We start from the raw sequence: 22,715 nt of genomic DNA on the forward strand, positions 1-22,715 counted from the left end.
AGGTTACAAGCCCAGCATATTCCCTACAGTTCCCTGGCTTTGCTCTATAACCCTTCTTAAATAGCAGAATTACTTTAACTATTCTCCAGTCCTCTGACGCCACCCCAATGGCCAGAGGGGAATTAAAAATTTGGGTCAGACCCCCTGCAATTTCTTCCCTTGCCTCTCACATCGGCTGGACCTGGAGATTTATCTACTTTTAAGACCACCAACACTTCCAATATCTCTGTCAATTTGCTCAAGAACGTCACAGTCTCTCTCCCAAAATGCCATACCTTCATCCTCTTTCTCTTGGGTGAAGACAGATCTCAAGTATTCATTCAACACTCTACCAATGTCCTCTGGCTCCACCACAGATTGCCCCCTTGGACCCTAAAGGGCCCACTCTTTGCCTGGTTATCCTCTTCCCATTGATATACTTGCAGAATATCTTGAGACTTTGAGATTTTACCAGCTAGTGCTTTCTCACATCCCCTCTTTGCTTCCGTAATTGCTTTCTAACGTTCCATCCTGTGCATTCTGTACTTCACTCTTGGCTGATGTGCACCCTTTGTACCTGCTCAAAGCCTTTCTTTTCTTTCTCATCTTGTCCTGAATATCTTTGGCTGTGGGATGAGAGAAGAATTGGCGAATGTTGACTGGGGGAGCGCGTTGGAGGGAGGGTCTGCTGAGGAGCAGTGGAGGATCTTTAAGGAGATCTTTCTTGGTGCTCAGCGGAAATTTATTCCGATGGTCAAAAAGGACAGTAGGAGGGGAGGTAATAAGCCGTGGATAACGAAGGAGGTGAAGGAAAGTGTTAAATTAAAAGCGGAGGAATTTAGAGTAGCTAAGAGTAGTGGGCGAGAAGAGGATTGGGAGAGGTTTAAATGAAGCTGGGCTAGCGCTTAATATAAAAAAGGATAGCAAGAGTTTTTATAAATATATAAAAAGGAAGAGGCTGGCTAGGGTGAACGTTGGTCCTTTAGAGGATGAGAAAGGGGACGTAGTGGTAGGGGATGGGGATATGGCTAAGGTATTGAATAACTTTTGTGTTTCTGTCTTCACGGAGGAGGACGTGAATAATTTGCCGGGTGTTAGTGATGGAAAGGTGGTAGGACTGGAGGGTCTAAATGACATTACTGTTACTAGAGAGGCGGTGCTCGACAGACTGGAGGGGCTGATTGTGGACAAGTCCCCAGGACCGGATGGAATGCATCCGAGGGTTCTGAAAGAAATGACGGAGGTGATAGTGGATGCCTTGGTGGTTATTTTCCAGACGTCGCTGGATTCCGGGGAAGTGCCGGAAGATTGGAAAACGGCTAATGTTACGCCGTTGTTTAAGAAGGGTGCCAGGCAAAAGGCGGGGAATTATAGGCCGGTTAGTTTAACGTCTGTGGTAGGTAAAATGTTCGAATCCGTCATTAAGGAGGAAATTGCGAGGCATCTTGAAGGCAATTGCTTGATAGAGCGGACGCAGCACGGTTTCATTAAAGGGAAGTCGTGTCTGACAAATTTACTGGAGTTCTATGAGGATGTGTCTAGGGCGGTGGATAGAGGAGAGCCGGTGGATGTGGTCTTTCTGGATTTTCAGAAGGCGTTTGACAAAGTACCTCACAAGAGGTTATTGCAGAAGGTCGAGGGACATGGAGTTGGGGGTAGGGTGTTAGCGTGGATAGAGGATTGGTTGTCAAATAGGAGGCAGAGAGTGGGAGTCAACGGGTGCTATTCGGATTGGCGGATGGTGACTAGTGGAGTGCCCCAGGGGTCGGTGCTGGGGCCTCAGCTTTTTACCATTTATATAGATGATCTGGAGGAGGGAACCGAGTGTAGGGTGTCGAAATTTGCTGATGACACCAAGATTGGGGGAATGGCAAATTGTGCGGAGGGTGTGGAGAGTCTGCAGAAGGATCTAGATAGGCTGGGCGAATGGGCCAGGAAATGGCAAATGGAATTTAATGTTGGCAACTGTGAGGTGGTCCACTTTGATAGGAAGAATGGTAGGAAGGACTATTACTTACGTGGTGAAAAACTGCAGCAGGCGACGGTGCAGAGGGACCTCGGGGTCCTTGTGCATGAGTCGCAAAAACCCAGCTTGCAGGTGCAGCAGGTGGTCAGGAAGGCGAATGGGATGCTGGCCTTCATAGCGAGAGGGATTGAATATAAAAGTAGGGAGGTCTTGCTGCAGCTGTATAGGGCATTGGTGAGGCCGCAGCTGGAGTACTGTGTGCAGTTTTGGGTGCCGCACCTGCGCAAAGATATTTTGGCCTTGGAGGGAGTGCAGAGGAGGTTTACTAGGCTGATGCCGGAGTTGAGGGGGTTGAGCTATGAGGAGAGGCTGAATAAACTAGGCTTGTACTCGTTGGAGTTTAGAAGAATGAGGGGAGATCTCATTGAGACGTATAAGATGGTGAATGGGATGGATAGGATAGAGGTGGAGAGACTCTTCCCACTCAAAAAAGACAGTAGGACGAGGGGGCACAGCCTCAAGATAAAGGGGGGGGCGGTTTAGAACGGAGTTGAGGAGGAACTTCTTCACTCAAAGGGTTGTGAATCTCTGGAATTCTCTGCCCGTTGAAGTGGTGGAGGCTGCCTCGTTAAATATTTTTAAGACGCGGGTTGATGGGTTTTTGATAAGAGAGGGGATTAAGGGTTATGGGGAGAGGGCGGGAATGTGGAACTGAGCCACAACGGATCAGCCATGATCTTACTGAATGGCGGGGCAGGCTCGAAGGGCTGGATGGCCTACTCCTGCTCCTATTTCTTATGTTCTTATGTTCTCTGGGCTTGTTACTCTTTCGCAGCATCCCAGAGGGAATATGCTGGGCTTGTAACCTCATTTCCTTTTTGAATGCCCGCTGCCCCTGCAGCTGTTTGTGTGTTTCCTCGCTGGTAGCTGTTCCCAGTCTACCTTGGCCAGATCCTACCTATTTTACTAAAAATCAGCTCTCCCGCAAGATTATTTTTGCAACTTGTCTATTTTTTTGAAATTTAAATTGTACCACATTGTGATTGCTGTCACTAAAATACACCCCTTCCTATTATTATTATTTTTACATACCTCTGCAAATTGTTCCCACAAAGCTGCATCCGATGCCGGCTTCAAGATACCACCTCCTTACCGCAGTTACTGACTCCTTAACTAATAATGCAATGTCTCTTCCTCTTTCACCCGCTCCTCTGTCTCACCTGAAAATTCTATGCCCTGGAACTGTGTCCTTCCTTCAACCACATCTCTGTGATGGCTGCTCTATCACACTTCCATATGCCAATCATCACCCTCAACTCATCACCTTATCGGCAACACTCCTGGTGTTAAAGTAGAGGCCATCCAGCCTGGCCTTACTCCCTTGAAACTTAGTACAAGTGCAGCTGTTTGTGTTACTATATGATGCGGCGCTCTTATTCTGCGAACCGTCTGTGCTGAATTAGTTTAAACTTTTCCCAACAGCACTAGCAAAACATCCCACAAGGATGTTTCTGCAGACATGAAAGAGAATCCAGGATGGTATGTTGCCTCCCTGGTGCGAGGGTGTCTCTGAATGAGAAGAAAGCATTCTGAAGGGCGAGGGTGAACAGCCAGAGGTCATGATACATGTCAATACCAGCGACATCGGCAGGAAGAATGATGAGGTCCTGCAGCAACAGTTTAGGGAGCTAGGTAGAAAGTTAAAAAGCAGGATCTCTAGGGTTGTCATCTCAGGATTACTCCCTGTGCCATGTGCTAGTGAAGCGGGAATTGGAAAGCAGAGCAGCTCAACACATGGCTAAACAGCTGGTGTCGGAGGGACGATTTCAGGTATCTGCACCTTTGGGGCCTCTTCTGGGGCAGGTGGACTTGTACAAGGAGGATGGGTTGCATCGAAACTGGGGGAACATAAATATTCTGGCCAGGAGGTTTGCTACTGTCATATGGGGGGATTTAAAACTAGTTTCGCAGGGGGGTGGGGAACCAAAGCAAAAACGAACTAACTGAAGGGGAACTAGAGAGCAGGGCCAATAAGACTCAGAGAAAGAGTAGGCAGGGTGAGGTTGCTAATCAACGAGGCTCTGGTGGACTGAAGTGCATTTGTTTCAATGCAACAAGTGTGACAGGTAAGATAATGAACTTAGAGCTTGGATTAGTACGAGGACTATGATGCTATTGCCATCATAAAGTCTTGGTTAAGAGAAGGACAGGATTGGCAGCTTAACTTTCCAGGATACAGATGTTTCCAACAAAACAGAGTGAGATGTAAAAGGGGTGGGAGAGCTGCACAACTGGTTAAGGAGAATATCACAGCTGTACTGCAAGAGGACACGTCAGAGGGCTCACACAGACAGGCAATATGGGTAGAGCTCAGGAATAGGAAGTGTGTAGTCACAATGTTGGGAATTTACTGTCGGCCACCCAACAGCCAGTGGGAGATAGAGGAACAGATGTGTCGGCAGATTTTGGTAAGCAGTAAAAATAACAAGGTTGTGGTGGTGGAAGATTTTAACTTCCCTTGTATTGACGGGGACTCACTTTGTGCTAAGGGAGTGGATGGAGCAGAGTTAGTAAGCTGCATCCAGGTGAGCTCCTTGAAACAGTATGGAAATAGTCCAACTAGGGAAGGGGCCATACTGGATCTGGTATTGGGGAATGAGCCCGGCCAGGTGGTCGACGTTTCAGTTGGGGAGCAGTTTGAGAACAGTGACCACAATTCAGTCAGCTTTCAGGTACTGATGGATAAACTAAGTGTAGTCCTGAAGTGAAGGTGCCAAATTTGAGGAAGGCTAATTACAACAATATTAGACAGGAACTTAACAATGTAGATTGGCGGCAAATGTTTGAGGACAAATCCACATCTGGCATGTGGGAGGCTTTCAAGTATAAGTTGATCGGGATTCAGGACCGGCACATTCCTTTCAGGATGAAGGACAGGTATGGCAAGTTTTGGTAACCTTGGAGAACAAGAGATATTGTGAGCCTAATCAAAGAGAAAAAGGAAGCATTTGTCAAGGCTATGAGGCTGGGAACACACAAAGCAAGTGTGGAATACAAGCAAAGTAAAAAGAAGTTAAACAAGGAATGAGGCAGGCTGAAAGGAATCATGGAAAAGCGTTGGCCAGCAGGATTAAGGAAAATCCCAAGGCTTTTTATACATATATAAAGAGCAAGCGGGTAGTCAGGGAAAGGATTGGCCCATTCAAGGAGAGGGTAGGGAATCTATGCATGGAACCAGAGAAAACGAGTGAAGTATTAAATGAGTACTTTGCGTCAGTATTCACCAAAGAGAAGGACTAGGTGGATGATGAGTCTGGGGAAGGGTGTATAGATCGTTTGGGTCATCTAAGATCAAAAAGGTGGTGGTATTGGGGTTCTTGAGAAGCATTAAGGTAGACAAGTCCCCTGGACCAGATATACCCCAGAACATATAGACTCAAGGGAGGAAATTGCTGGGGCCTCGTGAGAAATTTTTGCATCCTCACTGGCTACAGGGAAGGTCCCAGAGGATTGGAGGATAGCCAATGTTGTCCTTTGTTTAACAAGGGTAGCAAGGATAATCCAAGTAATTTCAGGCCAGTGAGCTTTATGTCAGTTATTGGAGAGGATTCATCGAGACAGGATTTACTCCCACTTGGAAATAAGTGGACATATTTGTGAGGGGCTAAATGGTTTTGTGAAGAAGGGTTCATGTCTCACAAACTTGATTTGAGTTTTTCGAGGAAGTGACAAAGAGGATTGATGGGGGTAGGGCTGTGGCTGTTGTCTACATAGACTTTAGTAAGGCCTTTGACAAGGTCCCTTCTCTGAGGTGAGCTGACAAGGTGGATACAGAACTGGCTTAGTCATAGAAGACAGAAGGTAGCAGTGGAAGGGTGTGTTTCTGAATGGAGGGCTGTGACTAGTGGCGTTCCTCAGGGATCAGTCCTGAGACCTTTGCTGTTTGATTTGGAGAAAAATGTAACTGGTTTGATAAGTAAGTTTGCAGATGACACAAAGGTTTATGGAATTGCAGATAGCAATGAGGACCATCAGAGGATACAGCAGGATATAGTTCAGCTGGAGGTTTGGGCGGAGAGACGGCAGATGGAGAACAATCTGGACAAACGTGATGTAACACATTTTGGAAGGTCTAATACAGATGGGAAATATACAGTAAATGGCAGAACTCAAGAGTTTTGATAGGCAAAGGGATCTGGGTGTACAGGTACACAGGTCACTGAAAGTGGCAATGCAAGTGGAGAAAGTAGTCAAGAAGGCATACAGCATGCTTGCCTCCATCAGCCAGGACACTGAGTTTAAAAATTGGCAAGTCATGTTGCAGCTTTGTAGAACCTTAGTTAGGCCACACGTGGAACATAGTATAAAAGCCAATTACCGTGGATGCTGAAACCAAAAGAGAAAATGCTGGAAAATATCAGCAGGTCTGACAGCTGTAACGAGCGAAAGGAGCTGATGTTTCAAGTCCACCCGGACTTTGTCAGCTCCTTTCTCTCCTTACAAATGCTGTTGGACCTGCTGAGATTTTTTAACATTTTCTCTTTTGGTTTATCAGGATGTTGCCTGGTGTGGAGGGCATGAGCTGTGAGGACAGGTTTGTTCTCATTGGAGCAACGGAGGTTAAGAGGTGACCTGACAGAAGTCTACAAGATTATGAGGGGCATGGACAGATTGGATATTCCCCCCCAAGAGCTGAAGAGTCAATTACTAGGGGGCATATGTCTAAGGTGTGAAGAGCAAGGGTTAAAGATGTACAAGGCAAGTTTTTTTTTACACACAGCGGATGGTGGGTGCCTGTAACTCACTGCCAGGGGAGGTAGTGGAAGCAGATATGATCATGACTTTTAAAGGGTATCTTGACAAATACATGAATAGGATGGGAATAGAGGGATACGGTCCCCGGAAGGGTAGGGGTTTTAGTTCAGTTGGGCAGCATGGTCGGTGTAGGAGGACCAAAGGGCCTGTTCCCGTGCCGTAATTTTCTTTGTTCTTTGATGCAAGTCCTGCTCTAGTTCAGGTGTAAACTGTCCCACTTTCCCTCGAAATGGTCCCAATGATCCAGGAATCTAAAACCCCCCCCACCTGCATCAACGCTTAAACCACACATTTAACTGCATTATCCTCACTGGCATGTGGCAGTGGGAAAAATACTGAGATTACAACCTGACAGGTCCTGCTTGTTAGTGGACTGCCTGACTTGCTGAATTCTTGACGCAAGACCTCATCCCCTTTCTATCAAGATCACCGGCACCAACACGTACCATGACTTCTGCGTTATCACCCTCCCTCATTCACAACACCTTGCCCCAATGCAGTGATATCCCAGACCCTCGCGCCGGGAAGGTATCACTCCATCGTGGACGCTCGTCGACAACCACAGGCGCACCCATCTGTTCCTCTGACTACAGGGCACAAAGCTCTATTGTTGGTCATTTTTTAAAAACGCTCAGTCCTTTGCCATCCTATTAATCCAAGCCAAAATGAGTATTTTTTTCTTTCATTTTAATATTGTCCTTAACTGGCTTAACTAGATTTAACCCCTTCCTAAAATCCTCCTCTCAGTGGAATCCAGCCTTCTCTCCCTTTATTACTTCTCCTCCACCTCCCCATCTTCCTCCATCCCCCTCCCACAACCTCCCCTTGCTCAAGCTCCCCAAATCCCTCTTGCCCCCATTCCAGCCCCTGTCCCTCTACACCCTCACCCTGACCACCCCCCCTCCCCCGCCAAGAGTTGACAACCATGGCCTGGGCCCCCGAGTAAAAGAGCCGGGGGATTGGGGGAGGTTTGGCCTGAGGTGCGGGGGACCCGGGCCTGAGGGCTCCCCGGGATCGGTGCCTGGGCTGCGGGCTCCCGGGCCTGAGCTGAGGGCTCCCCCAGGAGCAGGACCGGGGTCTGGGCTGCGGTCTCCCCGGGCGGCCTTACCTTCAGGATCCGCCTCTTCGCCATCCCCGTCCGGCCGAGTGTCCAACACGACGCGCTCACGTCACAGCTAGGGCACGCAACGCGATGGTGTCACAAGAGAACGCTTGGCGTCAAAGCTACGGCGTGATGACGCACAGTGAGCGCTCGCTGACGTCGCTCAAGGACAATCCACGCATGCGCAAATCCACCGAGCTTGATGCAGCAGCGGGGAATGGGCTGGGGGGTCAGAGGGCAGGAATTAACCCTCGCCCTCCCCCCCCCGGCCCAGACAACCACCAGGTTAACGTCCAACAGGTTTATTTGGTAGTGCAAGCCACTAGCTCCTTCTTTAGATCAGTGGGGAGTTCTGATCACACACAGGGCATCTCAAGGCACACAAATTACAGAGTATTGATTAGAATATGAGTCTTTACATCGAATGAAGTCTGAAAGGTGCAATCTCAGTGGAGATAGCATTTAGCACCAAATCAAGAGATGTGTATTGTCTCCAGCCAGGACAACGAGTGAGATGTTGCAAGCCCAGGCCAGTCATGAGGGGTTTCAGATTGGTGTGACATGAACCCAAGATCCCGGTTGATGCCATCGTCACGTGTGCAGAACTTGGCTATCAGTTTCTGCTCAGTGACTCTGCACTGTCTCGTGTCGTGAAGGCCACCTTGGAGAACGTTTACCCGAAGATCAGAGGCCGAATGCCCATGACCGCTCAAATGTTCACCAACAGGAAGGGCACAGTCTTGCCTCATTAGTATTCTGTAAACTGTTCGCCTTTATATGCCCTGTTTGTGATCCGAACTCCCCCCTCACCGAACAAAGGAACAGCACTCCAAAAGCTAGTGGCGTTTACTACCAAATAAATCAGTTGGACTTTAACCTGGTGTTGTGAGACTTTTAACTGTGTTTACCCCAGTCCAACGCTGGCATCTCCACATAGTGAACCAAGACAGAGAGATCCTGACATTGAGCTGCTGCTGCTACTGCTGTGTGGGAAGCCCCTGTTTCACACAATGGCTCTTTCAATCATTCAACTCTCCTCGTTTCACCCTTTATCATTCTCACTCAAACAGCCAGAATGTTGGGCAGATTCCTGATGGACATCCTCTCTTCCCTCCAGGACAACGTCTGTACTGATCATCACTGACAATGCACCTTCCCTTTTCCAGATCGTTGTTGATCACTTCATATTCTTGAATCACAAGGGGCAAGTCTTATTTGTCAGTCACCATGGAATTATAAGTGCAGATGGAGGCCATTTGGGCCATTGAGTTTACACTGATGCTCTGAAAGAGCATCTATCCCCGTAACCCCACGCGTTTACCATGACTATGAGAAGGGGTGGGGAATTTTTTTTCCTTTACACCAATGAGGTCCCTATCTGCTTCAAGAAGACAACCCTCATCCCAAAGAAAAGCCAGACAACATGCCTTAATGACAATTGTCCATTGGCTCTGACATTGATCATTATGAAGTGCTTTGAAAAGCCAGTCATGCCACAACTCAATTCCTGCCTTCCAAACTGACTGGACCCACTACTTCTGCCCTCCAAGCCTGCACCGACTATGCTGCCCAGCTTAACGAAAACCCCCTACCCTTCCAGGAACCATATCCCTCTAATCCCATCCTATTCATGTGTTTTTCAAGATGGCCCTTAAAAGTCACTGTCATATCTGCTTCCACTAGCTCCCCCGGCACTAAGTTCCAGGCTCCCACTACTCTGTGTAAAAGAACCATTAAACCTTGCCCCTCACACCTTAAACCGATGCCCCCTCGTAATAGACTCTTCTACCCTGGGAAAAAGCTTCTGACTATTCACTCTGTCCATGCCTCTCATAATCTTGGAGACTTCTATCAGGTCGCCCTTCAACTTCCATTGTTCCAGTGAGAACAAACCAAGTTTCTCCAACCTCTCCTCACAGCTAATGCCCTCTATACCAGGGAACATCCTGCTAAAGCTTTTCTGTACCCTCTTGAAAGCCTCCACATCCTTCTGGTAGTGTTCAATTCTGGTTGCCACATGATATTCCAAAGTGCAGCCCAAGGTTCTATAAATCTGCAACATGACTTGCTAATTTTTAAACTCAATGCCGATGAAGGCAAACATGCCGTATGCCTTCTTGACTACCTCCTCTGTCTGCATTTCCACTTTGAGTGTACCTGTGTACCTGTACACCCAGATCCCTTTGCCTATCAATACTCGTAAGGATTCTGCCATTTCCTGCGTATTTCCTTTTTGAATTAGACCTTCCAAAATGCATACCTCACATTTGTCTGGATTAAACTCCATCTGCCATCTCTCCACCAAAGTCTCCAACCGTTCTATATCCTTTCATGTCCTCATTGCTATCTGCAAATCTACCAACCTTTGTGTCATCCGCAAACTTACCAATCAAACCAGTTACATTTTCCTCCAAACCATTTATATATATTACAAACAGCAAAAGTTCCAGCACTGATCCTGAGGAACATCACTTGTCACAGCCCTCCACTCAGAAATGCACCCTTCCACTGCTACCCTCTATCTTCTTTGACCGAGCCAGTTTTGTATCCACTTGCCAGCTCACGTCTGATCCCATGCGACTTCAGCTTCTGCGCCAGTCTGCCATGAGGGACCTTGTCAAAGACCTTACTGAAGTCTTCGTAGACAACATCCACTGCCCTACCCTCATCAATCATCTTTGTCACTTCCTCCAAAAACTCAATCAAGTTGGTGAGACACAACCTCCCCTTCACAAAACTATGTTGCCTCTCACTAAAACGCCATCTCCCTGCCCTGCACTCAACCCTGGAACCCAGACAACCAAGACACGAACGTCAGACTCCTATGTATTGATGACAGCTCAGCCTTTAACACCATTATTCCTCCAAGACTCATCTCCAAACTTCAGGCTTGGGACTCGGCTGCGCCCTCTGCAACTGGATCATGAACTTCCTAACCCACAGACCACAATCTGTAAGGATAGGCAACACCTCCCCCATGATCATCCTCAACACTGGTGCCCCACAGGCCAAAATCCTCAGCCCCTTACTATATACCTTTGACTCTATGGTCAAATTCCCCTCCGACTTGATTTTGAAGTTTGTTGATGACATCACCTTTATGGGTCAGATCTCAAACAATGATGAGACAAGAAAGAGATAGAGAATCTGATGAACTGGTGCAGCAACAATAATCTCTCCATCAACGTCAATAAAAAGGAGATTGTCATTGACTTTAGCAAATGTAAAGGAGGACCTCCTCTGCCTACATCAATGAGGATAAAGTAGTTTTTAGATATTCAGATCACCAACAACCTGGCCTAGTTATTCTTCCCACCCCCACACCCCCCTCCCGCCACCAACCCAATGCTGATGCTATAATTAAGAAAGCCCACCAACGCCTCTACTTTCTCAGGAGCCAAAGGAAATTTTGCACGTCCACTACACCTACTACAGATGCGCCACACATAGAAAGCATTCTTTCCAGTTGTGTCACAGCTTGGTATGGCTCCTACTCTGTACAAGACCACAAGAAACTACAAAGGGTCACAAGCGAAGCCCAGTCCATCAGGCAAACCAGCCTCTCGCCCATTCACTCTGTCTCCACTTCTCGCAGCCTCGGAAAAGCAGTCAGCATAATTAAGGATCCCGTGCATCCCGGACATTCTCTTTTCCACCTTCTTCTGTCAGGAAAAAGATACAAATGTCTGTGGTCACGCACCGACTGACTCAAAAACAGCTTCTTTCCTGCTGCCATCAGACTTTTGAATAGATCCAATTCACATTCAGTTGATCTTTCTCTACACCCTAGCTATGACTATAACAATACATTCTGCACTCTATCCCTTCCTTCTCTGTGTACAGTCTGCTTTGTATAGCACACAAGAAACAATACTTATCACTGTATACTAATCCATGTGACAATAGTAAATCAAATCAGTGCAAGACAAGTAGGGTTACATTTGAATACACTGTATATGAAATAAGGTAAATGAGCTTGTAGCACAGATTGAAATTGACAGGTACAATGTTGTGGGCATCACACAGATGTGGCTTCAAGGGGATCAGGGCTGGCAGCTGAATACCCAAGGTTACACATCCTATTGAAAACACAGACAGGTGGGATGGGGTTGCCTTGTTAGTAACTGAAATTAAATCAAAGGCAAGAAGTGATATCGGGTCAGTAGACGTAGAAGCTGTGAGGGAAGAGTTCAGGACTCACGAAGGTAAGAGGACCATGATCAAAGTTATGTACAGGCCTCTGAGCAGTAGTCAGGATGTGGGGCACAAGATACACCAGGAGGTTAAAAAAAGGTGTCTAAGAAAGACAAGGTCACAGTGATCATGGGGACTTCAATATGCAAGTGGATTGGGAAAATCAGGTAGGTATTGGATCCCAAGAAAAGGAATTTGTGGAATGTCTACAAGGATCAGGGGTTATGGGAAAAGACAGGCAAATGGGGATGAGAAAAATATCAGTCATGATTAAATGGCAGAGCAAACTCAATGGGCCAAGTGGCCTAATTCTGCTCCTATTCTGTGTTGTGGTAACGGTATTACGAGGCATGATGGAGGATCTGGTCAAAATTGATTGGGAGAGGAATCTAGCAGGAAAGATGGTGGAACAGCAATGGCAGGAGTTTCTGGAAGTAATTCGGGAGAAACAGCAGAATTTTATCCCAAGAAAGGAGGGGGATTCTAAGGGGAGGACGAGGCTTCCATGGCTGGCAAGGGAAATTTAAAGTTTATTTATTCGTGTCACTGGTAGGCTTACATTAACACTGCAATGAAGTTACTGGTTGCCACACTCTGGCACCTGTTCGGGTACACTGAGGGAGAATTTAGCATGGCCAATGCACCTAACCAGCATGTCTTTCGGACTGTGGGAGGAAACCAAAGCACTTGGAGGATACGCATGCAGACACTGGGAGAACGTGCAAACTCTGCATAGACAGTGACCCAAGCCAGGAATCAAACCCGGGCTTCTGTTGCCGTGCAGTCCACTGTGCCACCATATCATCAGGGACAACATGAAAGCAAAAGAAAAAGCATCCAAAGCACGGCAAAGATTAACGGGAAGCGAGGGGATTGGGAAGCTCTGAACGACCAACACAGGACAACTAAAAAATAAATAAGAGGGAGATGAAATATCAGGGCAAGCTAGCTCGTAATATCAAAGAAGATTGATTGTCAGGTTTTTTTCTCTAGATACATAAAGGGTAAGAAAGGCAACAGTGGACATCGGACAATTGGAAAATTCCACTGGAGAAATAGTTATAGGGAACAAATGGTGGAGAAACTTAATAGGTACTTTGCATCAGTCTTCATGGCAGAAGACACCAGTAACATGCCAAAAGTTCAAGGGGGCAGAGATGTGTGTGGTAGTCACCGCGAAGGAGAAGGTGCTAGGGAAACTTAAAGGCCTGAAGATGGATAAATTACCTGGACCAGATGGACTACACCCCAGAGACTGTGAAGAGATCGTGGAGGCATTCGTGGCGATTCCTGAAAGATCACAGGAGTTAGGGAGGGTCCTAGAGGACTGCAAAATCATGATTCTAACATCCTGATAAGAAGGGAGGGAAGCAAGACAGAAAATTACAGGCCGGTTAGCCTGACCTCAGTAAGGTTTTAGAATGCATTATTAAGGATGAGATTTTGGAATACTTGAAGTACATGCTCGAACAGGGCACAGTCAGCATGGTTTCATCGAGGGGACATCATGCCTGACAAATCTGTTCGAATCTTTGAGGGTATAACAAGCAGGCTAGACAGAGGAGAGCCAGTGAACTTTATCTACTTGGATTTACAGAAGGCCTTTGACAAGGCGCCACACAGGAGGCTGCTGAGTAAATGCCCATAATGTTACAAGCAAGGGACTAGCATGGATAGAAGATTGGCTGACTGGCAGAGAGTGAGGATTAAGGAGTCCTTTTCAGGATGGCAGCCAGTGACGAGTAGAATTCTGCAGCAGTCAGCGTTGAGACCACAACTTTTCACTTTGTACATCAATGATCTAGGAACTGAGGGTATTGTGGCTAAGTTTGCAGATGATACAAAGATAGTTGAAGGGGCAGATAGTATTCAGGAGGTGGGGAAGCTGCTAAAGGATGTTTGTGCTTCATCCTCTGTTTAAGTCAACCATCGCATAAACTTTTGTTTCCCAAGAAACCTCAGTTTCTTGCACTTTCCTCTGTATTCATTTAAGACACACACAGAAACATAGAAAAGAACAGATGGAAGGTGGTCATTTGGCTTATCACACCAGCCAAATTGAATGATAATCTTGTAAACTCGAGGAATAAGTTTCTGCCTCTACCACTCACTCCTTCAATCTTACCTGTTTGACCACACTCTATGTGGCTGTGTGTCAAATTTTGTTCAGGAACAATCCTGTAAACTGCCTTCGTACATTTTAAGAGCGAGGAACACAAGTTACTGTTGGAATTCTTTCCTTTACTTCCCCACTTGTCACCTTGTACTTACTTTGTACTCTCTCCACTTTATTCCCACCACTTCTCCTTCAACTCATTTGCTACATTTTCTATAGTTAAAGGAAGCAGGCCCTTCAGCCCAACTTGTCTATGCTGCCTTTTTTTTCAAAAACCCCCTAACCTAATCCCAATTGCCCACATTTGGCTCACAACCCTCTATACCCATCTTACTTATGCAACTGTTTAAACACTTTTTAAAAGATAAAATTGTATCCACCTCTACAACTACCTCAGGCAGCTTGTTCCAGATGCTCACCACTCTCTGTGAAAAAAACTGTCCCTCTGGACACTCTTGTATCTTTCCCCTCTCATCTTAAGCCCATGACCTCTAGTCGTAGACTCCCCTATCTTTGGGAAAAGATATTGACGATCTACCTTGTCTGTGCCCCTCATTACTTTATAGACCTCTATAAGGTCACCCCTTAGCCTCCTACGCACCAGAGAAAAAAGTCCCAGTCTATTCACCCTCTCCTTTTAACTCAATCCATCAAGTCCCAGTAGCATCCTACTAAATCATTTCTGGACTCTTTCTAGTTTAATAATATATTTTCGATAATAGTGTGACCAGAGCTGCACAGAGTATTTCAAGTGTGGCCTTACCAATGTCTTGTACAACTTCAGCAAGACATCCCAATTCCTGTATTCAATGTTCTGACCAATGAAACCAACCATGCCAAATGCCTTCTTCACTACTCTGTCCACCTGTGGCTCCACTTTCAAGGAGCCAAGAACATGTCCCCCTAGATCTCTTTGTTCTGTAACTCTCCCCAACACCCTACCATTCACAGATTAAGTCCTGCCCTGGTTCAATCTACCAAAATGCACCACCTTGCAATTGTCTAAATTAAACTCCATCTGCCATTCGCTAGCCCACTGGCCCAATTGATCAAGATCCTGCTGCAATCGGAAACAACTTTCTTCATTGTCCACTATGCCACTAATCTTGATGTCATCTGCAAACTTACTAACCATGCCCCCTATATTCTCATCCAAATTGTTGATATAAATGACTGATAGTCGCGGGCACAGCACTGATCCCTGAGGCACACCGCTGGTCACAGGCCTCCAGTTTGAAAAAAACCCTCTACAACCTTTCTGCACTATAGAGTTTCTATGATTTTATGATTCAATCATCCTCTGGCTTCTGTCAAGAAGCCAAGTTTGTATCCATTTAGATACCTCACCCTGGATCCCGTAACATTTAACCTTATGCAACAACCTACCATGCAATACCCTGTCAAAGGCCTTGCTAAAGTCCATGGAGACAACATCAACTGCACTGCCCTCATCTACCTCCTTGGTTCGCCCTTAAAAAACTCAATTAAATTTGTGAGACATGCTTTTCCACTCATGAAGCCATGATGACTGTCCCTAATCAGTCCTTGTATCTCTAAACACAGGTGACAGGGACCGGGAGCTGAACGTCCAGGGGTATCAAGTGTTTAGGAAGGATAGAAGGGACGAAAAAGGGGGTGGGGTAGCTCTGTTCATTAAGGATAACATCAGGGCGGTAGTAAGGGAAGATATAGGTGTCAAAGAGCAAAACGTGGAATCGTTGTGGGTGGAGATAACAGTAAGGGGAGGAAGACGCTGGTGGGTGTGGTCTATAGGCCCCCAAATAATAACTTAGAGGTGGGGCGGGCTATAAACAAGCAAATAAATGATGCGTGCATAAACGGAACGGCGATAATTATGGGGGATTTTAATCTGCATATTGATTGGTTGACCCAAGTCAGATGCGGTGGGCTTGAGGAAGAGTTGTTGGAAGGCTGTCGGGATAGTTTCCTCGAACAGTATGTGACGGAACCTACGAGGGAGCGAGCTACCTTAGATCTGGTACTGTGTAACAAGGCAGGTAGAATTAGGGATCTTATTGTGAGGGGTCCTCTTGGGACGAGCGATCATTGTGTGGTTGAGTTTTTGATGCAGATGGAGGATGACAAAGTAGGGTCCCAAACCTGTGTCCTCTGTTTGAACAGAGGGGAGTACGATAGGATGAGAGAGGAATTGGCGAATGTAGATTGGAGGCGCAGATTAGTTGGTCGGACGGCTGAGGAACAGTGGAGGATTTTTAAGGAGATCTTTCTCGGTACTCAGCAGAAATATATTCTGATGGTCAAGAAGGAAAGTAGGAGAAGGGATAACCTGCCGTGGTTATGGAAGGAAATAAAGGAGAGTATTAAATTAAAAGCTGATGCGCTCAGAGTGGCTAAAAGTAGTGGGCGATTAGAAGATTGGGAAAAATTTAAAAATCAACAAAGAATGACGAAGAAGGTGATAAAGAAAGGAAAGATAGACTATGAAGCTAAATTAGCACTAAATATAAAAAAAGGGTAGTAAGAGTTTTTATAAGTATATAAAGAGGAGGAGGCTGGCTAGGGTGAACGTTGGACCCTTAGAGGGTGAGAGGGGGGATTTAGCGGTGGGAGATGAGGAAATGGCTGAGGCTTTAAAATAGTTTTTTGCCTTGGTCTTCACGGAGGAGGACACGAATAGTTTGCCAGATCTTAAAGATAGAAGGATGGAGGAGTTGAGGGCCTGAATGCGATTACTGTCACTAGAGAGGTAATGCTTGATAGACTAACGGGACTGAGGGTGGACAAGTCCCCAGGACCGGATGGAACGTGTCCCAGGGTTCTGAAAGAAATGGCAGAGGTGATAGCGGATGCCTTAGTAATTATTTACCAAAATTCGCTGGATTCCGGGCAAGTGCCGGAAGATTGGAAAATGGCTAATGTTACGCCGCTGTTTAAAACAGGGAGCAAACTAAAGGCAGGGAATTATAGGCCGGTTAGTTTAACGTCTGTAGTTGGAAAAATGCTCAAATCCGTCATCAAAGAAGAAATAGCAAGGCACCAACAAAAGAATGATTTGATCGAGCAGACGCAGCATGGATTCGTTAAGGGGAAGTTGTGCTTGACAAATTTATTGGATTTCTATGAGGATGTGACTAGTGCGGTAGACAGAGGGGAACCGGTGGATGTGATGTTTTTAGATTTCCAAAAGGCATCTGATAAGGTGCCTCATCAAAGGTTGCTACAGAAGGTTAGGGTGCATGGAGTTGGGGGTAAGGTATTAGCGTGGATAGAGGATTGGTTGTCTAATAGGAAGCAGAGAGTTGGTATCAATGGGTGCTATTCTGGTTGGCAGTTGGTGACTAGTGGAGTGCCGCAGGGATCGGTACTTGTGCCTCAACTGTTTACCATTTATATACATGATCTGGAGGAGGGGGCTGAGTGTGGGGTGACGAAATTTGCTGATGACACTAAGATGAGTGGAAAAGCAAATTGCGTGGAGCGTGTGGAAAGTTTGCAGAGGGATCTGGATTGGCTAAGTGAGTGGGCGTGGACCTGGCAGATGGAGTATAATGTTAGCAAGTGTGAGGTTATCCACTTTGGCAGAAATAATAGGAGGGGGGCTTATTATTTAAAGGGCGAAAAGCTGCAGCATGCTACAGTGCAGAGGGACCTGGGGGTCTTTGTGCACGAGTCGCAAAAACCCAGTCTGCAGGTGCAGCAGGTGATCAAGAAGGCGAATGGAATGCTGGCCTTTATAGCGAAGGGGATAGAATATAAAAGTAGAGAGGTCTTGCTGCAACTGTACAGGGTATGGTGAGGTCGCAGCTGGAGTACTGTGTGCAGTTTTGGTCACCGCACTTGCGCAAGGATATTTTGGCCTTGGAGGGAGTGCAGAGGAGGTTCACGAGGCTGATACCGGAGATGAGGGGGTTGGCCTATGAAGAGAGACTAAATAGACTGGGTCTGTACTCGTCACAGTTTCGAAGGATAAGGGGGGGATCTTATAGAGACGTATAAGATAATGAAAGGGATGGATAGGGTGGAGGTAGAGAGATTCTTCCCGCTTAGAAAGGATAGCAGGATTAGAGGACACAGCCTTAAGATAAGGCGGGGGGGGGCGAGTTTAGATCAGAGTTGAGGAGGAACTTCTTCACTCAAAGGGTGGTGAATCTCTGGAATTCTCTGCCCGTTGAAGTGGTGGAGGCTGCCTCGCTAAATATTTTTAAGTCACGGGTTGATAGGTTTTTGATAGACAAGGGAATTAAGGGTTATGGGGAGAAAGCGGGAAAGTGGAACTGATCCACTTCAGATCAGCCATGATCTTATTGAATGGCGGGGCAGGCTCGAAGGGCTGGATGGCCTACTCCTGCTCCTATTTCTTATGTTCTTAAATGCCTCTAGATCCTGTCTCGCAAAATACCTTCCATCAACTTACCCACCATAGATGTGAGGCTCACTGGCCTGTCGTGCCCAGCCCTTTTTAAACAAAGGCACAACATTTGGCACTCTCCAATCTTCTGGCACCTCACCCGTGACTATCGATGATTCAAATATCTTGGCTAGAGGACCCGCAATTTCTTCCCTAGCCTCCCACAATGTCCAAGGATACACTTCATGAGGTCCCGGGGATTTATCTACTGCGATGCACTTTAAGACTTCCAGCATCTCCTTCTCTGTAACATGTACACTCCTCAAGACATCACTGTTTATATCGCCAAATTCTCTAACATCAATGCTTTTCTCAATAGTAATTGCTGATGAGAAATATTCATTTATGATCTCACCCATCTCTTGTGGATCTGCACATAGATGACCTTGTTGATCCTCAAGAGGCCCTACTCTCCCTTGTTACTCTTTTGCCCTTTATGTATTTATAGAAGCTCTTTGGACTCTCCTTTGCCTTATCTGCCAAAACAATCTCCTATCCCCTTTTTGCCCTCTCAATTTCTTTCTTAACTTTACTCCTACACCCCTCTACTCTTCAAGGGATTCACTTGATCCCAGCTGCCGATGCATGTCATGTGCCTCTTTCTTCTTGACCAGGGCCTCAATATCCCAAGTCATTCCGGGTTCTCTACTTCTTCTAGGCTTGCCCTTCACTCTAAGAGGAATGTGTTTACCCTGAACTCTGGTTAACACACTTTTGACTATTTGGGGGCCTAGAGTACAACCCTATAAAAGTGATTTTCCCCCTTCTTATTTCTCAGTTCTACCCATATAGACTCAGTGACCGAACCCTTGGATATATCGCCTCTCAGTACAGCCGTGATGCTTTCCCTAGAAATTCAACACCACCCCACCTCCCCTCCTCTCTTACTTCTTTTTCTATCTTTACTATAGCATCTGTACCCTGTAACATTGAGCTACCAGTCCTGCCGCTCCCTTAGCCATGTTTCAGTAATTGCTATGATATCCCAGTCCCACGTACCCATCCATGCCCTGAGTTCATCTGCCTTGCCTGTCAGGCCTCTTGCATTGAAATAAATGCAGTTTAATCTGGACTTCCCTTGCTCTCTGTCTTGCTTTTGCCTGATCTGTCCGTTACTAGGATGACTGACACTGCCTTTACTACTTAATGTGTCCTCTTTAACTTCGATGCTGTCCTCAAACATCTCTTCTGTCTCCCTCCTGCTTTGGATTCCACCCCCCTGCCAAATTAGTTTAAACCCTGCTGAGCGGGTCTAGCAAATGCTCCCCCTAGGATGTTAGTCCCCCTCCAGTTCAGATATAACCTGTTCCTCGATCAGGTCGGCCCTCCCTGGAAAAGATCCCAATGATTCAAAAATCTAAATCCCTGCCCCCCACACGAGCTCTCAAGCTATGCATTCATCTGCATGATCTTCTTATTCGTTCTCTCACTAGCACGTGGCAGTGATAGTAGTCCTGAAACTACTACCTTCAACGTCCTGCACTTTAGCCTTCTGCTGAACTCTCTATGTTCACAGTTCAGGATGCAAAAGTGCCTGTCGTTGGTACCAATGTGTACAACGACCTCTGGCTGCTCCCTGCTCCCCGCTCCCCACCCCCCCACCACCCCCAACCACTTAAGAATGTCCTGCAATCGCTCAGAGATGTCCTTGACCCTGGCACCAGGGAGACAACACACCATCCTGGAGTCTCGATTGCACCCACCTGCCGCTCCAATTGAACAATGCAGTCTGTGAGCAACTACAGCTGGACACACTGCTTGCAGTTGTCAGGGAGACTGGATTGCTCCCTAATATCCCACATCTAGCAGGAGGAGCAGACCACTGCCCGAGCTGCCATATTGCCCTAATATAGGTAAAAGGATAAAAGAATCTCAACTCACCTTTTCCTTGCTTGTGGTCCTCCTGCCGACTTATCTTTTCGTTAGAGGAGGAGGTAGGGAGGAAAAGACTGAAATAGTGCTTGGGGTTTTACTGTCCCTTCAAAGCAGCTCCTCCACAAACCACCACTGGTCATAGTGACTGCACCTATACATATATTAGCTGCAACTGCCAATCACCTTCACCACTCTGCTGCCCTCACCTGGACTAAATTCCTGTGCACTTTCCCAAATACTGCCTTTTCCCACTCCAGCTCCCAAATCATAGGCTTTTACAGACTAACACTGAAGCAACATGTGGTCACAATTCTTTTCCTACTCTCACAACCATTATTTTTCTGACTTCATCTCCAACAACAGAAATACTTGGTCTTTGTAACATGTCACTATCACCCAATTTCAATCCCTTGAGGGACAATTACTGTTACCCTGCATTGTTTCCCTTTATTATTTCTGTTTTTACGATCTGAAGATTACATTTGGTGGCTTGCAATGTAGTGAGAATTGTACTATTTCTTCCATTAATTAATATTCTCAGGATCTGGCTGTCAACAGCCTGGCCAGCATTTATTGCCATTACATGGTGCCACAAGGAAGTGGTGTTGGGCTTATAAGAACAAAAGCAGTTTGGCAAAGGCAAACGGCAACTCCAAAGAGTATTAAAAATGACAATGTCTCCTGCCAATGCAAGGAAGCCACCAACATGCTCTAGTGAGCATGCACATTGTCCCACACTGCCCAAAAAAACAAATGCCCCAGTATATGGCTTTCATTTATTTAATTATGGTCTGTAATCTTAACTGGAGAGTAAAATTTTGAATGGAGGAGAAATTGGATCAGGATTCGAAGGATACTGAGCAGCACGGTTTCGTTAAGGGGAAGTCGTGTCTGACAAATTTATTGGAGTTCTATGAGGATGCGTCTAGGGCGGTGGATAGAGGAGAGCCGGTGGATGTGGTCTTTCTTGATTTTCAGAAGGCGTTTGACAAGGTACCTCACAAGAGGTTATTGCAGAAGGTAAGGAGGCATGGAGTTGGGGGTAGGGTGTTAGCGTGGATAGAGGATTGGTTGTCAAATAGGAGGCAGAGAGTGGGGGTTAATGGGTGCTATTCGGATTGGCGGTTGGTGACTAGTGGAGTGCCCCAGGGGTCGGTGCTGGGGCCTCAGCTATTTACCATTTATATAGATGATCTGGAGGAGGGAACCGAGTGTATGGTGTCGAAATTTGCTGATGACACCAAGATTGGTGGAACAGCAAATTACACGGAGGGTGTGGAGAGTCTGCAGAAGGATCTAGATAGGCTGGGCGAATGGGCCAGGAAATGGCAAATGGAATTTAATGTTGGCAAGTGTGAGGTGGTCCACTTTGGTAGGAATAATGGTAGGAAGGACTATTTCTTACGTGGCGAAAAACTGCAGCATGCGACGGTGCAGAGGGACCTCGGGGTCCTTGTGCATGAGTCGCAAAAACCCAGCCTGCAGGTGCAGCAGGTGATCAGGAAGGCTAATGGGATGCTGGCCTTCATAGCGAGGGGGATTGAATATTAAAGTAGGGAGGTCTTGCTGCAGCTGTATAGGGCATTGGTGAGGCCGCAGCTGGAGTACTGTGTGCAGTTTTGGGCGCCGTACTTACGCAAGGATATTTTGGCCTTGGAGGGAGTGCAGAGGAGGTTTACTAGGCTGATACCGGAGTTGAGGGGGTTGAACTATGAGGAGAGGCTGAATAAACTAGGCTTGTACTCGTTAGAGTTTAGAAGAATGAGGGGAGATCTCATTGAGACGTATAAGATGATGAATGGGATGGATAGGAGAGAGGTGGAGAGACTCTTCCCGCTCAGAAAGGACAGTAGGACTAGGGGGCACAGCCTCAAGATAAAGGGGGGGCGGTTTAGAACGGAGTTGAGGAGGAACTTCTTCACTCAAAGGGTGGTGAATCTCTGGAATTCTCTGCCCGTTGAAGTGGTGGAGGCTGCCCCGCTAAATATTTTTAAGATGCGGGTTGATGGGTTTTTGATCAGCGAGGGGATTAAGGGTTACGGGGAGAGGGCAGGAATGTGGAGCTGAGCCACGACAGATCAGCCATGATCTTATTGAATGGCGGGGAAGGCTCGAAGGGCTAGATGGCCTACTCCTGCTCCTATTTCTTATGTTCTTATGAGCTGCGGTTAGGATGTGATATCTGAATGAGAGAAGCATCCTACTGCTTTGTTAATTTTTTGCAGACAAAGTCATGTATCAAGCCTTTATAATTCCAGGGATATGTCAGAAATGATGA

At 46.5% G+C, this 22,715-nt stretch overlaps 1 protein-coding gene across 1 annotated transcript in view; it reads right to left on the minus strand.

Annotated features, from left to right (window-relative positions):
- The window catches only part of LOC145361454 (ubiquitin-conjugating enzyme E2 D4-like), a 44,868-nt gene extending 36,919 nt beyond the window's left edge, over positions 1-7,949 (minus strand). Inside the window, exon 1 of the mRNA XM_080217271.1 lies at positions 7,869-7,949. Within this exon, the coding sequence (XP_080073397.1) occupies positions 7,869-7,892 (24 nt within the window). The 5' untranslated portion in view covers positions 7,893-7,949. The remainder of the gene's footprint in view (positions 1-7,868) is intronic.
- Positions 7,950-22,715: the final 14,766 nt, after the last annotated feature.

Source organism: Carcharhinus amblyrhynchos, chromosome 34, assembly GCF_965287045.1.
Source record: "Carcharhinus amblyrhynchos chromosome 34, sCarAmb.v2.hapA, whole genome shotgun sequence".
Lineage (NCBI taxonomy): Eukaryota > Metazoa > Chordata > Chondrichthyes > Carcharhiniformes > Carcharhinidae > Carcharhinus > Carcharhinus amblyrhynchos.